Below are 26,162 nucleotides of genomic sequence, written 5' to 3'. Positions count from 1 at the left end.
CGATGTTCGTTCCCGTTTTGTCGTCCATAATTCACATTTGGAAGAGTATCTTGCGAATCGGCATCGTACTCTGGCTGGTCTGGCCTGACTGGCATTTGGCAAACCTTCGTGGAACCACACTACGACTGTGAACTATGTAACCTTCGGTGCAAGGGTTGCAGGGTTGTTGCTAACAGAGTGATTTTTGGTATTATTTCTTAAATTTTAATATTTCGTTACGTCTTTACAGCAATTCCTAGTTCCTTACAAATTCTCAAAATTCAACTCTATACAAAAAAAGTTTAACTCGAAACTTGAACTAAGTTCAACCTCTAAACCAGTAACAACCCTGACAGTCTCCTCCAGTCAAGAGCGCTGCGCGTAGGAGGAGCAGAAAAAAGGGCCTGCAGGAAGCATGGTTAGTCTGGTTGGCTAAGCAATTTATGAAAATAGCTGCTGCTTCTGGCTGGTTCCAAGAGCTACAAATCTATTCCCGGGAGAAGAAGAGGGAGCGCGGGCGTGGAAAACATCCCTTTTCCCAAATGGTCCTCGGAATCCCGGTGCGTTAGGGCCAGCCTTCTCCAGGTCCAGGATACTCAACGGACCTACACACGAGAAACTCACACAATTTATGGCCGATGATCATCGCCGTCGTCTTGGCAATACGCAATGATGATTTCCTCCAAACCAAAGACTTTTGTGCTTGTAGAAGAAGAAGGTGTACGCAAATTCCTGCTGTGCTTCCGACAAGGTGCTTTGGTTGGATAAAATATGTGCGGTTTACCCTCTCTCAGCGGTGGAAAGCTCTTTTGCTTCCATTTCCTTGAAAGGAGAAGGGGAGCTGGTGGGGGGTAAAAGTTGTATAACAACCGTTCTAATAATGGAAGGAAAAGACATGCTACAGCGCGCTAAGGTTCTTATCTGGATGTGAATTTCTATAAGAGTACTTGAACTTTCGCCACTACCTGGATGTGGCTCGGGCAGGAAATTGTGAACGCATGTGAAGACAAAGTTAAGCACGACACAAATGTGTAACATTGCTTAAAGAAGACGTTCAGGTATGCGTCCTGGACGATGCAGACTGGTTTGACTTTATTGGATTACTTGAAGAGAAATTTAAGGTACATATTTTCGGATAATTTGGATCCGTTTCGATCCCTAACTTCAAGAAATCCCCACAAATCCAGTTTTCGACCAAATTCAATTGAATGATATGACAATCAGTGGTATCTCTCCGTCACGAGATAACAAAAAACGGATTCGTAATCAGGGACAAAAGTTACCTCTTAGGACAAAGTTTCACGCAAACCGAAGAGTGGTCGGGGCAACTTTTCCCGATTTCGTGTGAGTTGGTAGAGAATTACCCAATAACAAGCCAAAAAAGTCTCAACATTTTAATGAAAAAAATGTGTTAAAATGCATTTTACACTAGTTCAGTTGTTTTGCCATCATAAGTATTCAAAAAATGTAAGATTTGACGAAAACAAAAATATTTACGAAAAAAAAACTTTTTGCGGTACTGTACATCGAAACTTTGAAAAGATTTTTGAATAAACCCAAACATGCTAAAAACGATTTTAAACGCAGGGAATGTAATTTTATTGACATTTTGAAGTTTGAAAAAGAAAAATTGTTTGCTCCCTGAATTTTAAGACCCAGTCCGTAGCAAGCCCCCCCACCACCACCCCCACCCCCGAAATTTTTAGAAGACATATGGGAGAGAGAGAAGGATATGTCATTTTAAGGGCAATTTGTTGCACATATCGAATCTTCAATAACCCAGAGATTTCATTTGAAACAAAAAAAAAACATTGAAAAAATTTACGATGTGTTCTGTAACTTAGCCGGGTTATTTTTGAGAGTGTTTACAAAGTTGAAGAGCAGACAATCAGAAAAAAAAATAAACATAAGGGGTTTGCGTGTAACCATCACGAGTTATCGCGATTTTACGAAAAATGAATCAAAAAGTTGGTCGTTTTTGATCCTGGCCGATCAAGATCACCCGCGACAGACACGAACGACAAATCAAAGAGAAACGCAAAAAGTAAAAGAACGAAAAAGTACCGAAAATTGAGCATGAGCATGGTTGACTGCCAATGAGCTGCTACTCCATTATTGACAGATCAGTTGAAGTTGAACAATGAATCAACATTGATCAGTGGAAGCCAACCATCGTTCACTGAACTTCTGAAGATCTCGACTTTATTAGTCAATACCGGCGCTCTCCCAAGAAGCAGTTCAACGAAAGGAAGGAATGTAAGTCCAATAATTGAAGTTGTAGACTCATCAAATACAAAGCTTTTCGCCATATACCTGTTGACACCGCTTGAGACTGTTGAATCCACAGCATCTCCTTCAAGTATCACGGGATTAGTTTTTTTTTTTTTGGGTTAGTCTGATAAGGTATTGGCTTTTTGATGTCTCCCGAGCTACGATGTTATGGGAAGGTCTTTGTGGTTAACACACAAGTACACTCACACACAGTTATTTTAATACATAAAAAATGAAATTTTGCTCCACTATTAAGACCGTTGCAAATATTTTTCAAAGTTCATGTTATCCTCCCCCCCTCCTTCAAAATCGCTCCGAAAAATCAAGGGGCAAAGCAATATATTTTCCAAAAAACTTCAAAATTTTAAAGGAAGCAGATATATAATCAACTGAAAACAATTTTAAATGTATTTTCCCGCGTATTATATCTCGGCTCTGGAGTGTCTAGATTGCATTTTCTTAGAAGGAAAAATGTTCGCCATGAAATTTCCTACAAGCTGCTTGTATTGGTTTTACTGGGAAAAAAAAGGCTACCCTAAATTAAATCAGCATTTCGGAAAAAAGTTTCGAAAAGATGCGATTTTTTCGACATAAATCCGCCTGGGATAGTCCAAAAACTTAAATTTTGGTCCAATATTGATAGTGCATATTAATCTATGGACAAAAACCTATCATTTGAAGATAATACACACATGATCGAAACCGTTTTTGTATTGATTCCAAGCGGTTTTAGAAAATTTGTTCAAAAAAGTGACTTTTTTCAGTGAATCGACTAGGGGGTGCGAGAAAGTATTTTATTATTTTTTCTTGTCTAAGAAAACATTGTTTCTAACATCATAATCTATCATTTAAGATGTGAGCACCTGAAATTCCTCGGCATGACCTCAAAATGGGACAGGCTAATGCACAGCTAAAAAAGTAGTAATCCAGCTGCGTGTAAAAGCCCCGGGTGTAAAATATGTGATTTAACACCCTGAAATATGTAGCCCATCAGTATGTGAAACCTACTTCACCGAAATGTCAAGTTCGAATATGCGTTTATCCTTGTAACTTTTCATCGGTCTGATGGCCGAGTGGGCTAAGGCGCCAGTCCTTACCGTTGGTGCTGGGTTTGAATCCCGTTGGTTGTAACTTTTTTTTGTGTTTGCAAAAAATTTACATGCAGTGTGTAATATTAAGTGTTTATTTTGACGAAGGTGATGTGCATGCTTTTTCATGTGATTTTACCTTCGGATTTTTTGCTGTGTGGACAAACGTATGATGCAAAATTGCTTCTTTTGTCATAGGGCACGTATGGAAAAAGTTTCATCCAAATCACAATAAACTAATTTAAAAATCGCGAAATAATTTGTGAAAATCTAAAGAACTACTCAGAAACAGATTAACAATAAAGTTAAATATCTCATTATAAAAGCGTACATTTTGAAACCGGAATTGAAAACTAGAAAAAAAATTCATGATCGAGTATAACAACAGCTGTACTATTGACGGAATTCGCTTTCGATATACAGTTTTTTCACCTTCCATCGGATGAGGAAGTAAAATGTCGGTCCCGGCCTTGGTTGTTAGGCCGTTAAGTCAATCCAGGTGTACTGCCGCTCTAATCGTGTCCGTCCCATATGTAAAAACAGCAAGCCGAGAAAAACGCAAGTCAATGTTGTCCCGCCCATAAGGTTTCGTGTTAGAATTTTTTGAAAAAGTGAATTTTCAACGGTTTTCTAGAATAAACTACTAAATTTTATTGGTTTTTCTGATAGTTCAGATGATTTTGAACCCGACTACATCATTAACTAAAAATTGACGAAATTACATATGGGACGGACTTGATTTGAGCGGCAGTGTAGGAGTCGTCTCCATGCCATAAGTACAAACAACACACCAAACCAAGCCTACTCCGGTGGAATCGCTGGCGGCGGTTGGACTCGCAATCCAAAGGTCGTCAGTTCAAACACTGGGGTGGAAGGTTCCTTGGAGTAGAAAGAGGTTTGGGTGCTCTCCCCATTCAAGCCTTCGGACTCCTTGGTTCGAGCAGAAACTTGCAATAGAGACCACAAAAGACCCGGGGGTCGTTAATGTGGATGGTTTGATTTTTTTGATACAGTTTTTGAAAGCTTGCCACCACACTTTGCTAATTCATAATCCACTTCAATAATTGTGCACCCAACTTGCCAACAGCTGAAAGCTTCAATTACCTGCCACCAACCTGGCCTCCACCAAAGCTCTGCAGCAGCAGCCAGTTAGGGTGAAAGCCGTATTGATTGGTTGTCACCGCGATCCGCAAGACGAGGCTAATTTAATTGAGCCAAATATGGAACACATCCAAAATGTCCCACCGCTCCTCGATCCCTCATTATCTCGCAGAACTTAAGGAGTAGGAAGGCGGGAGGCGGTAAAATCGTGTTAATTTGATGAAACGAACGCTAATGGATGTTTCGAAGCTCGCGCCCGCGCACGATTTTCCACACGAGCTTTTAAGCTTTACCCAGTAGATAAAGTCCTCTTGAGAGATGGTGGGGGAGGAGGGCTGGGTGGTCGATTATTTATTCACCCATTATTAACAGCACGCTTTCCATTCTTCCCCCCGGGGGCGATGACGATGACGAACCGGGAAAAAAGTGGGAGGACGGGGTTGGTGCAGCTTTATGCTGCAAAAAGCTCACCCTCATTTAGAATTTTGCAGCATTTCTCATAAAACATCTTTGTTGGCGCTTTCCATTCTTACTTTTTCTTGGCTTTCGCTACTGCGAGGGAGATTGTGCATGGCTAAAGGTGGCGAAGAAGCGTTAATTAAGTGCAAATAATTTATTCGCGCCTGTGGCACTGAAGGAAATCTGTAAAAGATTTCAAAACCCGTGAGCCGGCAACGAAATTATGGGAAAGTATAGTTTGTATCAGACTTGGGTTATTCTGTTTCAGTTATCTCAGTCTCTTGTATTAGGTGCCCTCGAGCTGTTTCCAATGACCCATTTCAGCGTGGGCACGTGCACGTCCAATTTATTAACTCATTTCGTGTCCATTCGCGTGACAGATAACGCTAATAGACAGTATCATTAACAAAATATTAAAGTTTGTTTTCCACCAAATTTCCCACAGTGCACCACTCCCGCAGACAAAGAACTCCACTATACTTTACGCCATAAATTATATTTCTTTATTTTTTGAACGGCTAATCCTGGTAACGGCGCCTCCGTCGTCGTCGTCACGGTCATGGCGAGGGGGATGGGCCCACGCTTCGTTTAACCTCAAATTTAATGCAATATTCCATCGTTTCATTAAGAGTCTCGCGAAGCAAGTCGCTGGTGGGCGTGGCGTCCCACTTCCATAACCATAAAACACAGCCAGTCGACCTTACACGAAGCTGCCATCAACGTGAACTTGTTTAATAAAATCGTAAAATTAATAAGAATTAAAAAAGTTTTAGTTGACAATTTCCTGGCACCCCCCCTCCCCATCAGCATAAAGGGCATCATTGGCCAGGGCCAGATAATGGAGTCCGATTGGTCAACCCGGGCAGGGTCTTCTTGCCATGAAAGTTTGACGAAGAAAGTCCGGGCCAAAAGTTTGGCCATAACAATAAAGCTCTTTCGGTCTCGGGTGGATTCGGGCTCGATTGCGGGGGTGGTGGGTGGAAAAACACTTGCATTTGGGTTCGGGTTTAATAAATCTGATAAATGGAGATGGAGGATTGCGGTTGTGGGTTTATATCGGTTGGCTTTGTTTTTGGGGGGAGGTCATATTTTGTGTTACTTTTTTTTTGCTCTCTGGTGGGGATCGGAGTGGATATTTCACTTTTATCGGTTTTTGCTAAACGAGTCGAAACTTTTTGTCTAATACAAAGTAATTTTGTAATTATACTTTCAGGAGACCAGTGATGAAAAGGTTCCAAGTAAACCGAAAGGTCGTGAAATTACAGAAGCACCCGAAGGATGTCAGTAAGTACACATTTTTATGAATTTAGCAAGTTGGCAATTTTTAAGAGTTAATCATCGGCGTCTAAGGCTAAGAAAATTTTAGAAAAAATACCGCTGGAATAAAAATTTATGTTGACAAAGCTAAAACTTTTTTTCTGCTTCCTTGCAGTTTGAAGGAGTTGTTTTTTAAGAATTTTTAGTTCCAATTTTTGGTATTTTTACTAGATTTGTTTGGTTAATTTAATTTTTTAAGAAAGGTCAGTAACCCGGGTCAAAATTTAAAAAAAAAATGCTCAGATCAACAAGTATATGAGATTGCCGGAAAGAGTACTCAACATTGGAACTCCAGCCCAAATTTCAGCTCATTTGGTTGAAAACTGGCTTGCCGGTAGCAGGAACAAGTTTAAGTGGGATTTAACCTGTAAACAGTATTTTTCACATTTGTCACTTTTTGAGGCATATTCGCCACCAATGCGATTAAAATCAAACCAAACTTTGAATGCCTTTACAGGGCCTCAGGAAGCTCCAAATTTTAAATTCCCTGAACATTTACGAAACTAACAATTCTACCCTATTGGCCAATAAAAAACACTTTTTTCTCCATATTTTTTTAATATGGTTTTTTTCTGCTAAATTTTTAATTAGTTTTGGAACACAATGAACATATTTTTTTTTTATAATTTCTGTAATATTTTTTTAAATTGCAGTGCAAATTTAGCAATTTTGAAACAACACAAAAATTGAGTATGAGATTTAAAGATTGATTTTTAATACTTTTGTTTATAAAACAATATCATAACTTAAAAAAAATCATAAACCTTACATACTCGTTATATCTGAGGCGCTTGTTTATTTTTTTTGCCTCTTATGTGTCATTAACCCTCTACAACCCAACCCCGCCTTTAGACGGGCTTCGATTGAAAAAATCGCCAAAAATCAATTTTTCAACCAATTTTTGATCTTAAAAAAGCATTGGAAAGAAGAACTCTTAAAATTTTAGAAAATTTATGGGTTGGAAGTTTTACTTGTTTAATGTGACTTTGCCAATGTTTTTAAAAATGACATTTTTTTAGAGGTCAACTTTAGCAGTGTTTTTTACTAACATTTCTTATATTTTAAGTAAAAAGAAGTATGCAGTAATTTTTCTAGTGCCCCAGACTATGCATCTAGACATTTATTTACAATTTAAATGATAATGGTGCCATTTTATAGCAGAAAATGCGAAAAACAGGAAAAAAAATTGAAAAAGTAACTGTAAAAACATAAAAAAATTAGTTAGGCAAAATGTAATGATAGGAGGTGGTAGAATAGGCCAAATACTACTGAAAACAAACATAAACTTAACCAAAAAATGCAGATTAAAATACTAAAAATGAAACAACAAAAACATAAAACAAGAGAAGTGAAGTTTTTCTAAAAATGACCTCCTCAACACGGGAAAAATAAAAAAAATCGAAAAAAAAATTTGGGCAGTAGACAGAACCGTCATCAGGGGTGATATTGGGTCTAGGGGTGAGATTGGGTCATACAAATTTTAGCATTTTTGTATGACCAAATCTCATCCCCCAAACCCAATATCACCCCATGATGCCGAAATCTCAAATTTAATTATTTTTATTTATATTTATATTCATTTCTTTAACAAAAAGAAAAACAAAATGCTTTAAAATGTAAACAATAATCCTATTTAAAAGAGAAGGTTATGTTGCCATTTCGAAAAACACTTTTGAATGGGATTTTATAGTTAACGTTTGTTTTTCCTCTTTGGTATGACGTAAGTATAAAACTAAGTATTTGGGTAATTCTCCGCCAACTCACACAGCAGTTGCCCCGACCCCTCTTCGATTTGAGTGAAACTTTGTCCTAAGGGGTAACTTTTGTCCCTGATCACGAATCCGAGGTCCGTTTTTTGATATCTCGTGACGGAGGGGCGGTACGACCCCTTTCATTATTGAACATCGATTTAATGGCGTACTCAGAATTCCGAAAAAAAAACGTATTTTTCATCGAAAAAAACACTGAAAAATTTTAAAAAATTCTCCCATTTTCCGTTACTCGACTGCAATATTTTTTGGAACATGTTATTTTAAGGGAAATTTGATGTACTTTTCGAATCTTTTCAGTTTTTCATTTAGAACAAAAAATTTCATTTTAAAATTTCGTGTTTTTTCTAACTTTGCAGGGTTATTTTTTAGAGTGTAATAATGTTGCACAAAGTTGTAGAGCAGACAATAACAAAAATGTTGATGTATAAACATAAGGGGCTTGCTTATAAACATCACGAGTTATCGCGGTTTTACGAAAAAAAGTTTTGAAAAAGTTGGTCGTCGTCGATCATGCCCGTTCATGGTCAACCGCGACAGACACGGACGACGCAACAAAGAGAAACGCAAAAATTAACTTTTTCATAACTTTTTTTTTTCGTCGAATCGCGATAACTCGTGATGGTTACAAGCAAACCCCTTATGTTAACATATAAAAATTTTTGTAATTGTCTGCTCTACAACTTTGTAGAACATTATTAAACTCTAAAAAATAACCCTGCAAGGTAGAAAAAACACAAAGGAAAAAATGAAAAATAAGTTAAAATTTACAAACCTTTAAAATAATACTTATTTTTAACTGTAGTAGTTGTACTTCATCATGATTAAAAGTCATTGAAATTTGACTTTTCAAACATTTCCTAGTGGACAAGGATGCAAATGTGAATATAAATTCTAAACTAAATTTACGTAAAACACAGTCATCAACCAAGTCTTGTTTTATGTTATACGGAATATTTTAATGACTCCATACCTATTCAACAATTTTATGGGAATTTTACTTTCTAACATGTTTGAATGTAACTTTTTGATGTTTTTTTGCATCATAACCTTTTTCCTTTTTTTGAAGGAAGTAATTCACTAAAATTTTTAATGTTTTATCAAAACGGCTGAAATAGATAAAAGCAGGTGTTTTTCAGCAACCAAATTAAAAAAATTAGTGAAAAAATATGTGGATTCAGAAAGTAAAAAAAAATCGAATAAAATTAGATGCGACTCCATTATTTATAGTTAAGTAACGGGAAATTGCATCTATTTAAAAACTATTTTTCACTTATTTTGATGAAAAATACGTTTTTGCGGAATTTTGAGAACGCCTTTTAATCTGGCGTCCAATTTTATACAAAAGTCCCTGTGGCGCCAAATTTCTATTTCTTCACGGTTTCGAGCTACACATAACTGAAAAACTTGTCTCAGTAAAAATCAAGAAAAATGAAAGGGACGTACTGCCCATCCGGCACAAGATATCAAAAAAATGGACCTCAGATTCTTGATAAGGGACCACAATTATCCGTTAGAGCAAAGTTTCTAGGAAATTAAGGAGGGGTCGGGGCTTTTTTTCCGATTTCGTTTGAGTTGGTGGAGAATTACCCAATAAGTTTTTTCAATAGTTTACAAAATGTGAAATTAATTGTTGTATTTTGTAATCAACACCAAACTAATTGAATAGTCACATTTTATTTATGTCAAGAAACCTACATTTGTAAATCATTTTTTTTTCGCAGCATGCTATCATTATCAAATATAGAATCTGAGTTCAAGCACTTAACGAATTCCTAAACATGCCATTAAATTGTACCAGGTCAACTTATTCCTAGAACAATTTGCGTTTCCAGCAGCCCAAGTGGTACCGTAGGGAGGCGACCTCCCTGGGACGAAATTAAAAGCAGACGCAATTCAAAATTGAGCATTCACATTTAAAGCATCCTCCTCCATTCGAAATGGAAACCATTTTCAACAGACCATCACATGAATGGTCCTCCTTCTTGGAGTTGTTGCTATTTGAGCAGAGTGCTTGAGGAAGCATCAAAATTAATTGGCACTGTTTTATCATTGGGAAAGGTCCTTCAAGAGCACCAACATCAATTCTGATTATGCGCTCGATGAGCTTTTGAGCCGCTTTAGTTGTGGCAAATGGATGGAATCGTTACTGATGCTAATCCCGTTTGGGCTGTTATTTATATCCCCGAAACATTATCGACAACATTTGTTTCGTTTAGAGCCGGTATAATCTATCAGACCTTGATCTGCTGCTCGGGACGTCGGTAATAACCTATAAACATTTTTGCAATTACTTTGCAGAAATTGCCTCAAGCTGCAGCGGGTGGAACAACCGGGCTCGCCGTGTCTTCCGCGGAAGGAAATTAATTACCCCAAGGTAAGTCGTCTCTACAGCAGCGCAGAATGTAATTAGTTTTGAGCCAACAAACCAAGGTCTCCCGTTCTGGGGGTTGGTTGTGGTGGTGGCGGAGGTTGAGTTCCAGGAAGCCAAAGGGCTTATCGATGGCGGAGGCCGCCGCCGTTGATTCAACCTCATCAAACCGTTACTGCCGTCGTGTCTGCTGCTGCTTGTGGTGGTAATTGGCTTGGTTATTGGCTCGAAAAGTATGCGGTCTGATTAGCGGATAAAGCCGATCGATTGGCGTTTCTTCAAACATCCAAGGCGTTTAGCAAATTAGGCTTACAAGGGATTACTGTGATAACTCTTTGAAAATGGTGCAGATTAATCTTACAATATTTACCAGTTCTTGAGGAGTGGATTGACTCACCTGAAATAAGGAAAGAAAAGGACATAGTTTAGTACCAAAATACAAATAATCTTTTGAAATTGTTCGTTGCACTTGGTTGGCCTCTTTTCAAGAACTGAATGTACGTCACATCAAGCCGTTCAGTTGGATTGATCCAACAATGCATTCTCAATAGAACCACATTGCCCAACGCTTGTATCTTTTCTCGGGCGGAAAATGCAATGCACCTCTGAGTCGGCAATGGAGTTTATGTTTTATTTGATTTAGTAATTGCATCCAATCAGTGGTCAATGTAATTACGAGTACAAATAGTGTACACACGCTCTCTGGCATGGGGCAAACTTCAAAGCTTTTACCAGACTGACATCACAAGTGCCCACAACAAGTGCAAAGTTCACATTGAATGGTTGGTTTGTTCAGAATGATGTGGTTTGCAGTGTGTGCTAATGTTTGCCCGGAGGATTGTAATGTTCGTAGTGTGTACGTCTACGTATTTGCTTTCCTACGAACAGTTTAATTACTGCAATCAATCAGTTGGAAGGATAATGGTTTCTCGAAAGCTTCTCTGGTGGGAGCTGCATTGTGCGAGCTTTTTTTCCAACGAACTTGATCGTTAATGCAGGACGGTTGTTCGCCATTGTAATGACTCTCACTGATGGACTACAAAGAACTCTTCTTTTTGAAATCAGTTGAACGATATGCTTTTCATTTACAAATCAAATAAATTTCACTTAGTGCTGATTCTCTCGTTTCGCTCAGAACTAAATTATAGTTCGTTCATCTGCGTCAGCATCGTTGGCCATTTGAAGCTCCACCTGACCACGTCCTCTGTGACACCATTTTCTGAGTTTAAGACCGATCAAATGGTTCTTTTAAACACATTAAATTTTGAACTATACAAAAATACATAAAAAATTATTGTAATAAAATAAAACAATTCAACAAAATAATCCTAACTTGACAGAGAACTCCACTCCACCAGAACAGTTAAGAAAAGTTGTGCGTTCTGCTTATTGCACTGGAGATAACGATCGTCGCCAGTTTCCCGGTGTTCTCCCGATGGTCCCCGGAGGGCATCGAGAAGAAAATTAATCTTTTCTTTTCCAGACGTCAGTACTGGGGGAAAAAAGGAAATTTGCTGCCACAGCAACTCCGGCCACCACTTTCCCTCTCTTCCTCTCCCTCTCCCTGGTATATTGCACTAATCAGTTCAGAGTGAGAGTTTTCCCCACCACCAACCCCCGCAACACGCAACTATCCTGCGAGATGGCTGGGGAGTCCTGGCCGCAGCAGTTATCTAATGGATTTCTCATGAACGAGCGCATGACGCGATACGGCCAGCCAACTAAATGGGAAAAGGGGGTTTTTCCTCGGAACTGACCCGGTTTTAATGGGAATGAATGTGTAAGAGTGTGCCGGAAAAAAAGGGGGAAGATGAAGGGGGGACTGCAACATAAAAGTGAAATAAAATGTATATTAATTAATTTCACTCCTCTGTGCCACAGGCATCCTTGCTGCTGCCACCGAGTTGGAACGACTTTGCTCCAGGCGTTTTCATTCCACTAGTGGAACTCTTGAGAGGAAAGCATCAATCAGGTCGAGGAAAAGTTTTATCAGAGAGAAAGGTAACGTTTGGGAGTGGATGATGAAGGAATTTTTTGTGTTAGAAATGTGGATCTTTTTGAAAAAAAAAATTCGAACAATCCAAACATTATTAATTTTTTTATAAAATAACGACAATAATATAAAATATTTTCAAACTCTTAAATGTTATACATTTTTACAAGTAAGTGGTTCGACTTCTTTTTAATGTTACTTTTTCAATGCTTTTAAAAAAAATATGCAGCCTTGAGCCACGCATTTTAGCAAATTTAACATTTCTAAATGGCTCAAACTACTCAATTTCGGCCTATTTGATAAGGTAAAGTAATTTCAAAAACATTTCATTCGAAAAATTGTATACTTTTAATTTTCTAGAGTGAGAAATACTCTAGCAATTCTCTACGAAATCAACCGATTTCGACCATTTTTATTTGGCTCAAATTTTGTGGGAGCCTTTCCTATGACCAAAGAAGCTATTTTGTGTCATTGGTTCATCCATGCAAGTCTCCATACAATTTTGGAAGCTGTCCATTAGCCTGAGCAATTCTTTAAATGGTTCATATCAAGCTTTTCAATTCAAAACTAATAAATTTAGGGTAATTCTCTACCAATTCACACGAAATCGGGAAAAGTTGCCCCGACCCCTCTTCGATTTGCGTGAAACTTTGTCCTAAGGGGTAACTTTTGTCCCTGATCACGAATCCGAGGTCCGTTTTTTGATATCTCGTGACGGAGGGGCGGTACGACCCCTTCCATTTTTGAACATGCGAAAAAAGAGGTGTTTTTCAATAATTTGCAGCCTGAAACGGTGATGAGATAGAAATTTGGTGTCTACCCTAGTAACATTTTTAAACTTACAGGTTTTATCATGGTTCTGAAAACCCTGATACGGCCTAAATAGGCTTTTATGGCCTACTTAAAACCTAAAATGTTACTTGGGTAAGGGACTTTTATGTAAAATTAGACGCCCGATTTGATGGCGTACTCAGAATTCCGAAAAAACGTATTTTTTATCGAAAAAAAGCACTAAAAAAGTTTTAAAAATTCTCCCATTTTCCGTTACTTGACTGTAAAAAATTTTGGAACATGTCATTTTATGGGAAATTTAATGTAGTTTTTGAATCTACACTGACCCAGAAGGGTCATTTCTAGAGGTTTTTTTGGAAAGGTCCAATAAACCAAATTTTCAGTTTTTGCTTTTTGAGTGTTTTTGAAACCGCCTTGAGTCAGGGGTATTAAAAAACACCCAAAAAGCAAAAACTGAAAATTTGGTTTATTGGACCTTTTCAAAAAAAACTCCAGATTTTTTCATTTAGAACAAAATTTTTCATTTTGAAATTTCGTGTTTTTTCTAACTTTGCAGGGTTATTTTTTAAGAGTGTAGCAATATTCTACAAAGTAGTAGAGCAGACAATTACAAAAAAATGATATATAGACATAAGGGGTCGTGCATAAACCACGTGGCCTTTTTTTGGAGAATTTTGACCCCCCCCCTTCCTACCTCATGGTTTTTCGTGGTTTCACGCCAACCCCCCCCCCCCCCTATATGGCCACGTGGCTTTTTCCTCCCAGGTGAAAAATCTTTTTAAAAAAACAAAAGAAATATAGATTTCAAAAATGTTTATCCACAAATGATGTACCGTCAGTGGTGGTGACTTTTGGTCAAAAAACGATATTACTATTGTTATTCTAACACAATAAAAACATTTGAAATTATATCGAAATAAATATTGTTGGGGAATGCTCCTGAATTTACCAACATTTTCCCAGAATATGGCTAGTATAATCACACCGTTCATAAATGCCAATCGTTTTAAAATTAACTCAAACAGAAATTCACTTAAAAGAGTGAAAAACGTATGATATCACAAAGTTTAAGGTAAATAATAACAGTATATCAATTTATTGAAATGGTACAGAAAGTAAAAAATACTCTCAACAAAACAAGCAACTTAGTAAAACATATGTATTAAAAATTATGGAATTGCAGTGCAATCAATTGCATCCAGAATAAATATGCTTTAAGAATTAAAGCTATTTTGATATATAAACAGCATTCATGATTTAATTTAAATGCGCTTTAATTTTTTTTCTTTAAATCGAAATTAATTAAATAGAAAAGTTTTGTTTCAGGAAAAAAATACTTTCATTTTAATTTAAGGAAAATATCTAGTTATGAAACTAGGATACTAGATATTTTTTTATACCAAACATTCATAAAAATCCAAACTAAAGCAACTTTTCTTTTAAATTAAGCATGATTGATTGCAATGATTCAGTGTGTCCAAAAAGTCGAGCTGTTTAATTTTTTTCTCCATACAAGATTCAGAGACAGAGACAAACATTCAATATTACGACCTTTTGAAATGTTAGCCTTAATTTTTTTTTGAAAATATTGATTTCGAAAAGATCTGAAAATTTCACGAAAGTTTTATTTATAAACATTGTAAATCGCACAATTAGTTGCTGAGATATCGACATAAGAAAATTATGGGTTGTTTGGGTAGTAAACATCCATTTTTTTGTTTTAAAATCTTTGCATGGCAATATCTTAGAAACAAAGCAACATAGAATTTTCCCAGCATTTATCATTTTTTTCAGTCCTTATCCATACCAACAACTTTGCCTAAGACACCAAATCGACCAAAAATTTCTTCAAAAGATACACATTTTTTAATTTTCATTGCTGCCAAATTTGTATGGAAAATTATATGGACAAACTAATGATGCAAAATGGCTTGGGCACCAAAAAAGGTTTCAGACGGATTAAAAAAATCAAAAAATCAAATTTAAGAATAAAGACCGATTTTGTATAGAATTGCTCGAAAATCGATTTCGTGTCTTTGGAAAAGTTGTAGACAACGCGCTAAAAATCATTCTTTTAGTCATGGACATCCAAATTGTTTAAGTCTTACTCTTACTTTTAATTGATTTTGCTATCGACTACGTGTTTTGATAAATTTAAAAAAGATTGAGCTAAAATTTGGAATTTATTTAACATTTTTTTTCAGTTGTTAAAATAGGCAATTATTTACGATTTAAGATTTTTGATCCAACTTTTGGTTGGAGATATTACCTCAAAATAAATACAAAAAAAATATTAAATAAGTTAATTTTTCAATCTTTTCAATATCTTTGAAATTATTAACACTGGGACGCCCAACGCATGTCCAATATACACGGATGCCAAAGCCTCCCTAACACGTTGGAACGGTAACTTCAACTCACAGGTTTTCGGGCTTGTCTCCGCGGATTTTCGGGCGATTTTTTTTACCAGAGCAAACAAAAGTTGGCACGACGTTTTTGATCGCATAAATTTCAGATTTGATCATATCGAGTTCTGCAAAGTTTAAGGATCATCTAGACATCCTTATAATTCACTCAAAAAAAAATGTCCCGGTTGGTTGAGTTATGCCCGAGAACCAGCGAGTTGAAAGTACCGTTCCATCTTTTTTAATGAATTTTATTTATGTTGATCTTGACGGCATTGTATTGATATTTTTTTCACAAATTGATATCGGCATTTGAAAATTAAGTGACTCTTTAAAACTTAAATTAATTTAATGTGTCTATATATTTGAGTGGTTTTATCTCAAATATGAAGCTGAGAGTATAGTATATTTTCACAGCTTAAAGAAAAACTAATATTTTCATGAAAGGGCACCTTTGGCCCCTATTTTTTTAATCTTTAAATTAATTGAGAAACAAAAACAATGTTTGCTTGAAGCTCGTTTATTTTCTCTAAAAATCTAAAATGTTTGCCCATGTTTCTCTTTGGCTCAAGAGATGGTCCCTATTAACATAAAAAAAACTAAAAAAAATACTTACAACTTTGACGATGGATAGTAAACGTGTATTTATGAAGGAGCGGCCGTGGCTGACTGGTTACGGTGTTCGCTTTGTAAGCGAATGGTTCTGGGTTCGATTCCCATCTGCTCCCAACGAGAAAGTTAAGAACTCATAAATTTGAAATGATGAATATGAACGAAAAATCAAAAGTCGCTCGGGGCGGGTTTCGATTCCCCGTCCTTTGGGTTGGTAAGCAAAAATGCTAACCACTAAGCCATGACGACTTGGTGAGCGTGGACTGGAATTAGGAATACTGTTACAGAGAGCGAGTTGTGGCGCTATAACCACGGTAAATAGTGTCCAGGGCATTCGTGGAAATACAATGTCCCATCCCAGAGGGTCCCGGAGTACCAAACCTTCTTAGCATGGTGCTCCCAACGAATACAACCAAAATCTCGGAGCGTATGGTGGTGTGTCCCCACGCTTCTTCCTCCCCTGTCGATTCAGAATTGTGTTGTTGTTCGAACACTCAGTGCTCAAACTCAACCCAATTACGAGTCATCTCTGCGATACGGCTTTACGCAGTAGGCCTGGCCGCTTTAACGCTTGTGATGTTTCAATGCATTCTAATGCAATGGCGCACTACAAATGTTAATAAATGACAAGAAGAGTGCTAGGCGTCATCTAACCTAAGGCACTCTCCAGGATCCCTTCGAAAGATTGGCTGCGCTAGGGTCTGATTAGATTAGATTAGATTAGGATAGTAAACGTGTATTTATGAAATGTTATGTAATATAACAATCCGAATTGTGTAACCCATGAAATAAGGAATATATTTTAGACCAAAATATTCATCAAATTTTTTGGTGAATCTTATGGCCTATCTACAATCACTTAGCTTAGAACATCTAAGTAAAGTAGTTACTTAGGAAAGTCTGCAACTTACGTTCGTCATCCACAATCAACTTAGAAAACTTGCTGGGCTGATATACGTTGCTATGCAGTTGTTTGTTTACCTTTGATATGGAAACGTCAACTTACCGTAGATTTTGAAATTTTCCAAACCAAACGTCAGTTTCTAATTTGATTACTTTTCCATTGTAGAAACTCAGATTCATTTCCATTGATTCAAATTCCTAAGCTAAGTGAAATTTTCTAAGCTAAGTGATTGTAGATAGGCCATTAAAGTATCTATCGTTTGTTTTTTCGTTACTGGTTATTTTTTAATGTTAGACCTTTCACTTGCAAATGAAGTAGTGAAACTGAAATTTTGCGTGATAATCCTGAAATTGGGGTTTTAAGTTTCTTTGTACTTAAAAAATATTGCATGAGAGAGGAGATACAAGATATCTTGAGTTTGTTTTAAATGTCAAAAGGAAATCTTTCGATTAAGATTCTTCGATCACTTATAGGACCAGCTACGGTAATTAGCTAAGATCTGAGATTTTGAATTTTTTTTTTCGTAAAGAATCATTTTTAGACACTTTATTTATAATACAAATTTAGTTTTTTGCCTTGTTACGAAAATCTTATAAAATTGTCAGCAATATTTATTTTTTAAGTTGTTCCAAAATAGAACTATCGAAGACTACATCTACTTTCAATGCAAATTTGCAAGCACATTTTTAGCTACTTGATACCATCAACAAAAAAAATTAAATTGTGTTTGCATGTTGGTACGCATTTTTTAGGGTATATTAACTTTGGATACTGTCACTTTATTTTTTAACAGCTTTTAAACTTTTGCAAAACGTAGTTACATGAGTATTAAAAAGTGTACATTCAATTACAGGCTCAAAGTATTGATATGAATCTGCCGAAATATATAATTCAATATTGAATTGGAAAATATTATTACATTGAAATATAAGTAATAATTTTAAACACAATGGATTTGGTTTTGAAGTTTAACAAAATATGTATGCATATAAGTAAATTCAAAGCGCGTATTTTTTAAGAAAAGATTTTTTTTAAAGGCCACGTGGTCAGCCGTCGACCCCCCCCCCCTCCCCCCATGGCTTTTCATGGTTTTTTTCGGTCGGATTTCGGACCCCCTCCCCCCCCCCCCCTAAGGAGACCACGTGGTTTATGCACGACCCCATAAGGGGTTTGCTCATAAACATCACGAGTTATCGCGATTTTACGAAAAAAAAGTTTTGAAAAAGTTGGTCGTCATTGATCATGGCCGTTCATGGTCACCCGCGACAGACACGGACGACGAAACAAAGAGAAACGCAAAAAGTAACTTTTTCAAAACTTTTTTTTCGTAAAATTGCGATAACTCATGATGTTTATGAGTAAACCCCTTATGTCTATATATCATTTTTTTTTTAATTGTCTGCTCTACTACTTTGTAGAACATTGCTACACTCTAAAAAATAACCCTGCTGTGTGAGTTGGCGGAGAATTACCCTTTTACTTAATAATCCGTATGGATGAAATATTTATTATGTTGTTATTTTGAAAAATAAACATGATTTGAGAAAATTGATAAATTTCACGAATTTCTCGCCGTCCACGAAATCGTTAAAAATCACTAACTCTATGTTAGTAATTGAACAAGGGTATTCACTCACTTAATTCTACAGTAGTTCATAAGACTGTGTTTATTCCCATTTGTGTTAGAAACATCATTTTGAGAAAAATCATTACAGTTTCACACAAACATAAAATTTCACGGGATTTCGCGGAATAAGCCAAATTTCACGGATTTCATGCTGTCCTAATTATGATGTTTGGAACAATGTTTTCTTAAATAAAACAAAATAATAAAATACTTTTTCGCACTCCCTATTCGAATTACTGAAAAAAGTAACTTTTATGAACAAATTTTCTTTTTTCCTCTGAGAAAATGCAATTTTGACACTTCAGTGTCGAGATATTTAAGTTTTAGTGAGAAAAAAAGTGCAGATTTTCAAAATTTCTCAGAATTCAGAAGCAAGGCCTAATAATAACACGACGTTTCAAGCATATGTCTTAGAGGTCAGGGTATGCTTTCTTACAGTCTCCCACAGGGGGGCGACATCTATATCTCACTACAGGCAGCTCGCCCGCAGCCAACACTAGTTGTCAACTTCGGCACCAGAACAAAAGGGAAATGTCAACTTCGGCTCCAGCACAAAAGAACAGCTGTTCGTTACGGAACCAAAACAAAGCAACTGCGCACTGTAAAAAAAAAGTACAAAAAGTGCAGGCATAAAATGGAAATAAAGTAATTATTGTTTCTATGTAAAATTTTACCGCAATGTACGTTTAAGAGTTAGTGTATGTTTGTGAGGTGATTTTTATCATTTTTTTTTTGCAAAATAAACTACTAAAGTTGGGATTATTAGGCACACATCGGGCCGATTACCTCATTTAAAGTTGTACTTTTATCACATGAAACGTTTACTTTTTACTGTGTAATTTGACTTTTACTAAAGTAATTCTTATAACAAAAATTGAATTATTAAAAAAAGAAATATTTTTGTTTTCACTGTGCGCAGTTTTCGCGCGTTATCTATCTCAATCACCCAAGATGGCTGCCGTTAGCATCCCCCTGGTCTCCCAGTGGACAACAATAAACGGCTCATGCGTGACTAGGTTGGGTCAGAGGATATCGGCATGACCTTAGATTAGTGGTTCTTAACATTTTTCGTTGCATTCCCTCCTTGGCTTAATTGCAAGACCTTCTTTCCCCCCTCCCTCACATTTTTTTTGTAAAATTGAATAAATAACATAATTTTGGATTTAATATTTAATGAAAGATTGATGTTTTAAAATCATGAGTAATTGAATATTACAAAAAATTGAATTTGTGATTGCGAAATAAATTCATTTTTTTTTTTTGTTCTTTTCAATTTGTCTGATTCAATCAAAAATAATTGAAAAGTTTCATTTTAACAAAAAATTAAAGACACATGGATTAAAAAAAGTTGAACGCAAAAAAAAATTCTGATATATTTAAGAATACAAAGTCTTCGATAGTGATGGAAAGAACACAGCAAAAAAAATATACAAAAAATATAAATATAAAAAATTTCAGCCTCACAGAATTCATAAATTATTGTTTAAACTTTATTTTTCAAATTGTACTTTCATTTAAGAAAACTGTGTTTTAACAAAAAATTAAAGTTTCAGATTTATTAAACAAAAATTATGTTTAATTGTTCTTGATTCAGCATGAAGCACACTAAAATTTAAAAAAATAAAATCAAAAACTCATAACAAATAATTTTAAAAGTTTTTTTTTAAGAGCAGCTAAAATCGTCGTAATTTTCATTTTCATGATGTTTGATATGTCGCATGATATGCTTTCTTGCATACTCCGGAAGTTTTCCACAGTGACAACCGGTAACCGGTTCCGGAGTGACCAGTTTGGGTCGGAGAATATTTGCATGACCTTAGATGGTCATAATTTTCAATTTCATGAATTTTGATATGCAACATGACGGGTTTCTAGCGATATCATTATTGGAACCGTTTTGGTGGTACCCTGGAACCGGTCCCGGATTGGCCACAGTTGGCCGGAACCGATCCAAAACAGTCAGGAGTAGTATGTAGTGTACGTATGTAATGATTTACAAAAGTCCGGTTGAAAAACTTGGCCCATGTGTTGATTTTATAACAAAAGCTGTAAAAATCATGTTTTTCGGATGTTCAGGGTTTACGGAACCGGTTTCCACTTTTGACAAATTGAAGTTATGTGTTATCGTTTCGTAGATACAGTTCCTCAAAGTCGGGGCCTCAAAAAGGATTTTTTTTCTGTTGTAGCAGGTTCCCGGTAGCCACAGTGTCCAAAACCGGTTCTGCTAGTCGGAATCGCAAAGTAGACATTCTCACCTTTCGTTTGCGGCCAAGACATCCAAAATCGGTTAAGATTCCGAATTTTGGCAGCCAAAAACATTTCTGGGTCATATAGACCCGAGTACCATAAGTGTATGTATGAAACGAAGACCATGGCCAGGTTAGATAGTTAGTTGTCTTTTTTAACGAGCCTTTCAGCCATAAACGCTGGTTCGGCTCAGGCCACGGCCACGTTAAAAATGAATCATAAAAATAAGCATCATGACTTATCATCAGATCTTACGGGCTTTTTCGGTTTCCGAATACCAAAGATTCAAAAATCTTCACAAATTCCAGAACCAGCAACCAACCGAGATTGTAGTTTAATTTTCAGCAAATTACGTGAAACCACATCGTGCACACGTGTTAACATCCACTCAGATCAACAGAGCAATGCAGAGTGAAGGAAATGTACCCAAACCCAGGTCACGAATCCAGGTCACACATTTCAAATCCGCTTCCCCTTGGTACCTTCAACAACGCAACGTGACCTTAAGCAAACACAATTATCTGAACACACAAACACAAACAGAGAAACAGTCACCCCTTTCGCACAGAGTCAACAGTGAGTGGTTCGTGGGATTGAGTAGCAGAATCTTCAAAGTAACTCTTTAAGGTTTCGTTAGGCATAACTGAACTTGAATCCATAAATCCTTTTGAAAACTTCTAAAGAATGGGGCAAACCAATTTAAACTTTGTCACTAAAAGCTTCTTAGCATCAATCTGGTCCAGCAATCAAACAACAAATCCATCTAAAGAGGCCAAATTCCCTGATTGGTGTCCCCTGGCATACCGACACAAATTGCTTCTTCTTCTTCGACGTCGGCTTTGCCATCCCCGGAACCGGAAGGCCTTTTGCCCGGTCGGCTTAAAAGGCCTTTCAACTTATCAGCAAACATAAGCTCCGATAATTACACCGCCCCCACCCTCGTTCAACTTTGACCCTTTTTTATATATCTGCGTGACTTTTCAAAGAGATTAACCCCGCCCTCTCCCCGCTCAACACAGGACGACCTTCCCCACCACCAGCCGGAAGAATCTTCGAAAGCTTCGACAACCGCCGATCAGCAGCAGCAACTTGAGCTACGCCGTCTGGAAGGGGAAATAAAGCGATTGCAGACGACGATAAGTGACAAACAAACGACAACGGCAACCGCCGAAGCTCTTATCGACGATCTCAATCGGAAGCTCGGCGAGGCCACCCACGCCCGGGATGAGGCCCAGCGGAAGCTGCTGTACGCGACCCTCGAAAATGAGCGGCTGAATGTAAGTGCGGAATGATGGGGTTGGGGCGCGGATTCGGGGTGCCATTTTGGTGCCACCTAGTCCTCTAGGCAGGGGTGAGGGATAACACCCTTGGGTGATCAGAAGTCTGAACCAGTCTAAACCTTGAAATTGAATTGATTGATTATTAGCCCAAAACAGGATTTTTTTAGGTACTTCAATCTCGACCCTCTTCGATTTCAATGAAACTTTGTAGACATGTTATCCTAGGCATATATAAGCCATTTTTGTGTATATGGAGCCAGTTACACTCGATAATGACATTTGAGAAGGGCGTAAGTGTTTTAAATATTTTTGCATTTCGTAATTTAAATATTGCAGCATCTTGAAGCCGTTGAATCGTATCAAAACGGCGTCATCCATAAAGTATGTCACTCTAAAATCGGCCAAAATTAACCCAGCCCCTCCCCCCTATGTCACACTTTGTCACGGTGACTCTGACCCCCCCCCCTCGAAAAGTACGTCACGCTTTGTCGGACCCCCCTCCCCCCATCATGATTTTTTTATCAATCTAGATTAAATTTTCAAAAGATCCTATCCATGACTCCTAGGTTGTTTTGAAAATATGCTTTAGCAATTTTTGCATGATTTCTTAATGTAGGATTATATTTTAATTTGGAGTTCAATCGAAGAAGTTTTTTATTATTTATTATTGATGATTTAAATCTATTAGGTGCTGCAAATATTTTTTGAACTTTATGTCCTTCGCCTCTGACCAAAGTCGAGGGAGGAGGGCAAAAAATAAAATAAGTTTAAAAATTGAATTTACGAGCCATGGTTTTAACAGTTTAATAAAAAAAATATTTAAAAATGCATTAAAACCTGTCCAATTGTTTTGCAATCATTAGTTTCCAAAATATCTAAAATTTTTCGCGAAAAAAAAGTATTGGAATTGCATTGGAATTTCATAAAAAAAATCAAAATATTTTTAATCCAGCCCAAACATGCTAAATATTATTATCAATGCAGAAAAAGGCATTTTAGATTGTTTTAAGTTGATTTAACTTCTATTTTCGGTGAAATTTTGATTTTTTTTTTGAGAAATAATTTTTTTGTCTCTTAATTTTTACGACACATTTTGAAGGGAGGGGGCGACATAAACTTTGAAAAATATTTGCAACGGCCTTATTAAAAACTCTGTTTTTAAAGCCTTGTATCGTGTTTAATTTATGAGTAAAGTTTATCAAACTTTTTTTTAAATATATTTTAAGACTGAATTTTCAGTATTCAACAAATAGTCTAGCGTGACGTCACACTCTTACGAACCCCCTCCCCCCCCCCCCTTGTCACACTTTGTCACGCTTGCGACAACCCCCGCTCCTCCCTAGAGCGTGACGTACTTTATGGATGACGCCTAAGTGGTCGAAGACAAACTTGTAGGAAATTTGACGGGCTTTCCGAAAAAAATACATTGAAAGTAAAAAACACTCCTCTTTTAAAAGATTTTTTTGATTTTTGAGTTTGAAAGTCAAATTTGAAGGTGAGCCCACGATTTTTTTTCGTTCAAAATTTTTATGAAAATAGCCTAAGATGTTACAAAAAGACTCACGAAAAATGCAGGATGGAGCAACCTACCTAAAAAAATCATTTGCTGAAACTGCTTTTTTTAAAAAGTGCTCTAAACATCAAAATTAAAAAAAAAATGAACACGAGGTTCGATTCTCCAGACAATTTCACATAAAAATCTCCATATTGGCAATTGTCCTAAGTCCAATTCTTGTGAAGTTACAGCGGTTTTAAAAAAATATTTTTTTGAAAAAAATAGGTTTTTGATGATTTTTGACTTTATTTTTCAGTCTCGAAAATATTTTTACCGGAAAGCTCGTCCAAAGATTCCCATTGTCCGTTTTGTTTCGGCAGTTGGTGCCCTAAAAATTTATGAATTTATCGCACGTTTTTCTGGGAGGATCACAAATTTGCGATTTTAAGTCGTTTTTATCCCCCCCCCCCCCACCCCTCCCTGTACCTTCAAAGTTGGCCTGAATAATCAGGGGGCAAAAAAACATTTTTCGAAAAACTTCAAAATTTTAATGAAATTACAGTTTCATCAAACCAGTTAAAATGCATTTTTCCGCGTTTGAAAACATTTTAAATTTTCATGAAATATCAATGTACAGTTTTTATTGCGAAAAAAAAAATTCCGTCAATACCTCGATATTTTCAAAACTAATGATTGGAAAGCAACTCTACGTCTGTAAAATGCATTTTATAACACTTTTTTCATCCAAATGTTGAAACCTAGACAAAGCAAAAAATTGAAAAAGTGACTGTTAAGACATGAAAAAATTAGATAGGCAAAATTTAATTATAGGAGGTGGTAGAATTGGCCAGATACTATCAAAAACAAACATAAATTAAATAAGATAAATGCAAATTAAAATACTAAAAATTAAACAAGAAAAACATAATACAAAAGAAGTAAACTTTTTTGTAGCATAAAAGTTGCTCAAAAAGACCTCCTAAACACGGGAAAAATAAAAATCTTCGAAAAAAAACTTTGGGCGGTAGAGGGTTAAAAGATGCAGCTTTTCGCATTTTCATGCATCATTTTTGTACGGACAGCTGCCAAATTTGTATGGAAAATTTTATTAACAAACTATTGATGCAAAATGGCTTCTTTGGGCATACCGAAGAAACCAAAAAAGTTTCAGCCGGATTAAAAAATACAAAAAAAAACGAATGACAGAAATTTCAGAGAGTTGCTCAAGTAATAAATTTAAGTACAACGTTTTTATCTCAATTCAAGAGAACATTTGTCGGAAAACCCGAGCAGACGGAAATAACTTGAGAAGGTCAGTTTTTGATATTGTGAGAAGATCGAAATATGTTATTGGGATGATCGGATTAGTTGTTAAAATAACAAAAATCAATAACAAAGATTTGTTCGAAGAATAACTTAAACTGTTATTATGTTGTTATTGCAATAACAAACCAATAACACAGAAGGAATCATGAAGGAATAACAAGATTTGTTATTTTGTGCGGAGAGGTGGAGCAGTATAATAACAAAAAATGTTATTGAACTGGTATGTCTCCATAACAAAAAAAGTTATTGTTTTGGTTTATTTGTAATTTGCAAATAAACCTGCAGTTGCCATAACTCCTCTGTACTAGTCAGGACTGCAGAGTCGGGTACCTCCAAGCGACTTTGAATCCATACTTTGAAGACAACTCCGACTCTGGATGCAGGATATGACGTCAACGACGACTTCAGCTCTCTAAAAATACCCGACTTCACAGATTCCGACTCCAAGTAAAAGTTGCTGAAAATTTGCTGAATCCGATGCAGTCTCCGAGGTCTCACTTCAGCTCGAACTTCAACGTCAGCTCCGACTTCCTGGCTCTGTGAAAATAATAACAGTTTTTGTAATTCACACATCAAAAATTCTCAATAAATAAATAAATCAATTCCGTTAGGGAATATAACAAAATAAAAAAATGAACTCTCAAAAGTTAATTTTATCGGATTAATTTTAGCTTGAAACCCCATTTCATGGTGAAATAAATGACCCCGATAAAATTGGTCAAAATTATTTCATAGTTCTAGCCAATTTTAGCAAAGTCCCTTAGGGGGTATATCAAATAATTAAAAAAATCAACTTTCAAAATTTCAACTTTTTAGAATAATTTTAGCTTAAGGACCCCATTTCATGGCCAAAATAATGACCCCGACGAAATTGGTCAAAATTATCCCATAGTTCCAGCCAATTTTAGCAAAGTCCCTTAGGGGGTATATCAAATAATAAAAAAAATCAACTTTCAAAATTTCAACTTTTCAGAATAATTTAAGCTTAAGGACCCCATTTCATGGCCAAAATAATGATCCCGACGAAATTGGTCAAAATTATCCCAAAGATCTAAACATATTTAACAAAAGAAAAAATAATAACAGATTGTGTTATGGACACTTAGAAACTTTTCCATTTGTGCGA

The 26,162-nt window shown here is 36.3% G+C and overlaps 2 protein-coding genes across 2 annotated transcripts in view; one reads left to right on the top strand and one right to left on the bottom strand.

The window, feature by feature from the left end:
* LOC120418991 (glucose transporter type 1) overlaps nucleotides 1–26,162 on the bottom strand; it is a 443,089-nt gene that overhangs the window by 271,378 nt on the left and 145,549 nt on the right. The window lies entirely within an intron of this gene.
* The window catches only part of LOC120418987 (uncharacterized), a 122,274-nt gene that overhangs the window by 34,197 nt on the left and 61,915 nt on the right, over nucleotides 1–26,162 (top strand). Inside the window, exons 4-6 of the mRNA XM_039581533.2 lie at nucleotides 6,112–6,182; nucleotides 10,286–10,361; nucleotides 21,955–22,212. Of these exons, the coding sequence (XP_039437467.1) occupies nucleotides 6,112–6,182; nucleotides 10,286–10,361; nucleotides 21,955–22,212 (405 nt within the window). The remainder of the gene's footprint in view (nucleotides 1–6,111; nucleotides 6,183–10,285; nucleotides 10,362–21,954; nucleotides 22,213–26,162) is intronic.

The sequence above is a fragment of the Culex pipiens genome, chromosome 3 (assembly GCF_016801865.2).
Source record: "Culex pipiens pallens isolate TS chromosome 3, TS_CPP_V2, whole genome shotgun sequence".
NCBI classification, from domain to species: domain Eukaryota; kingdom Metazoa; phylum Arthropoda; class Insecta; order Diptera; family Culicidae; genus Culex; species Culex pipiens.
This window is presented reverse-complemented; position numbering and strand designations above follow the sequence as displayed.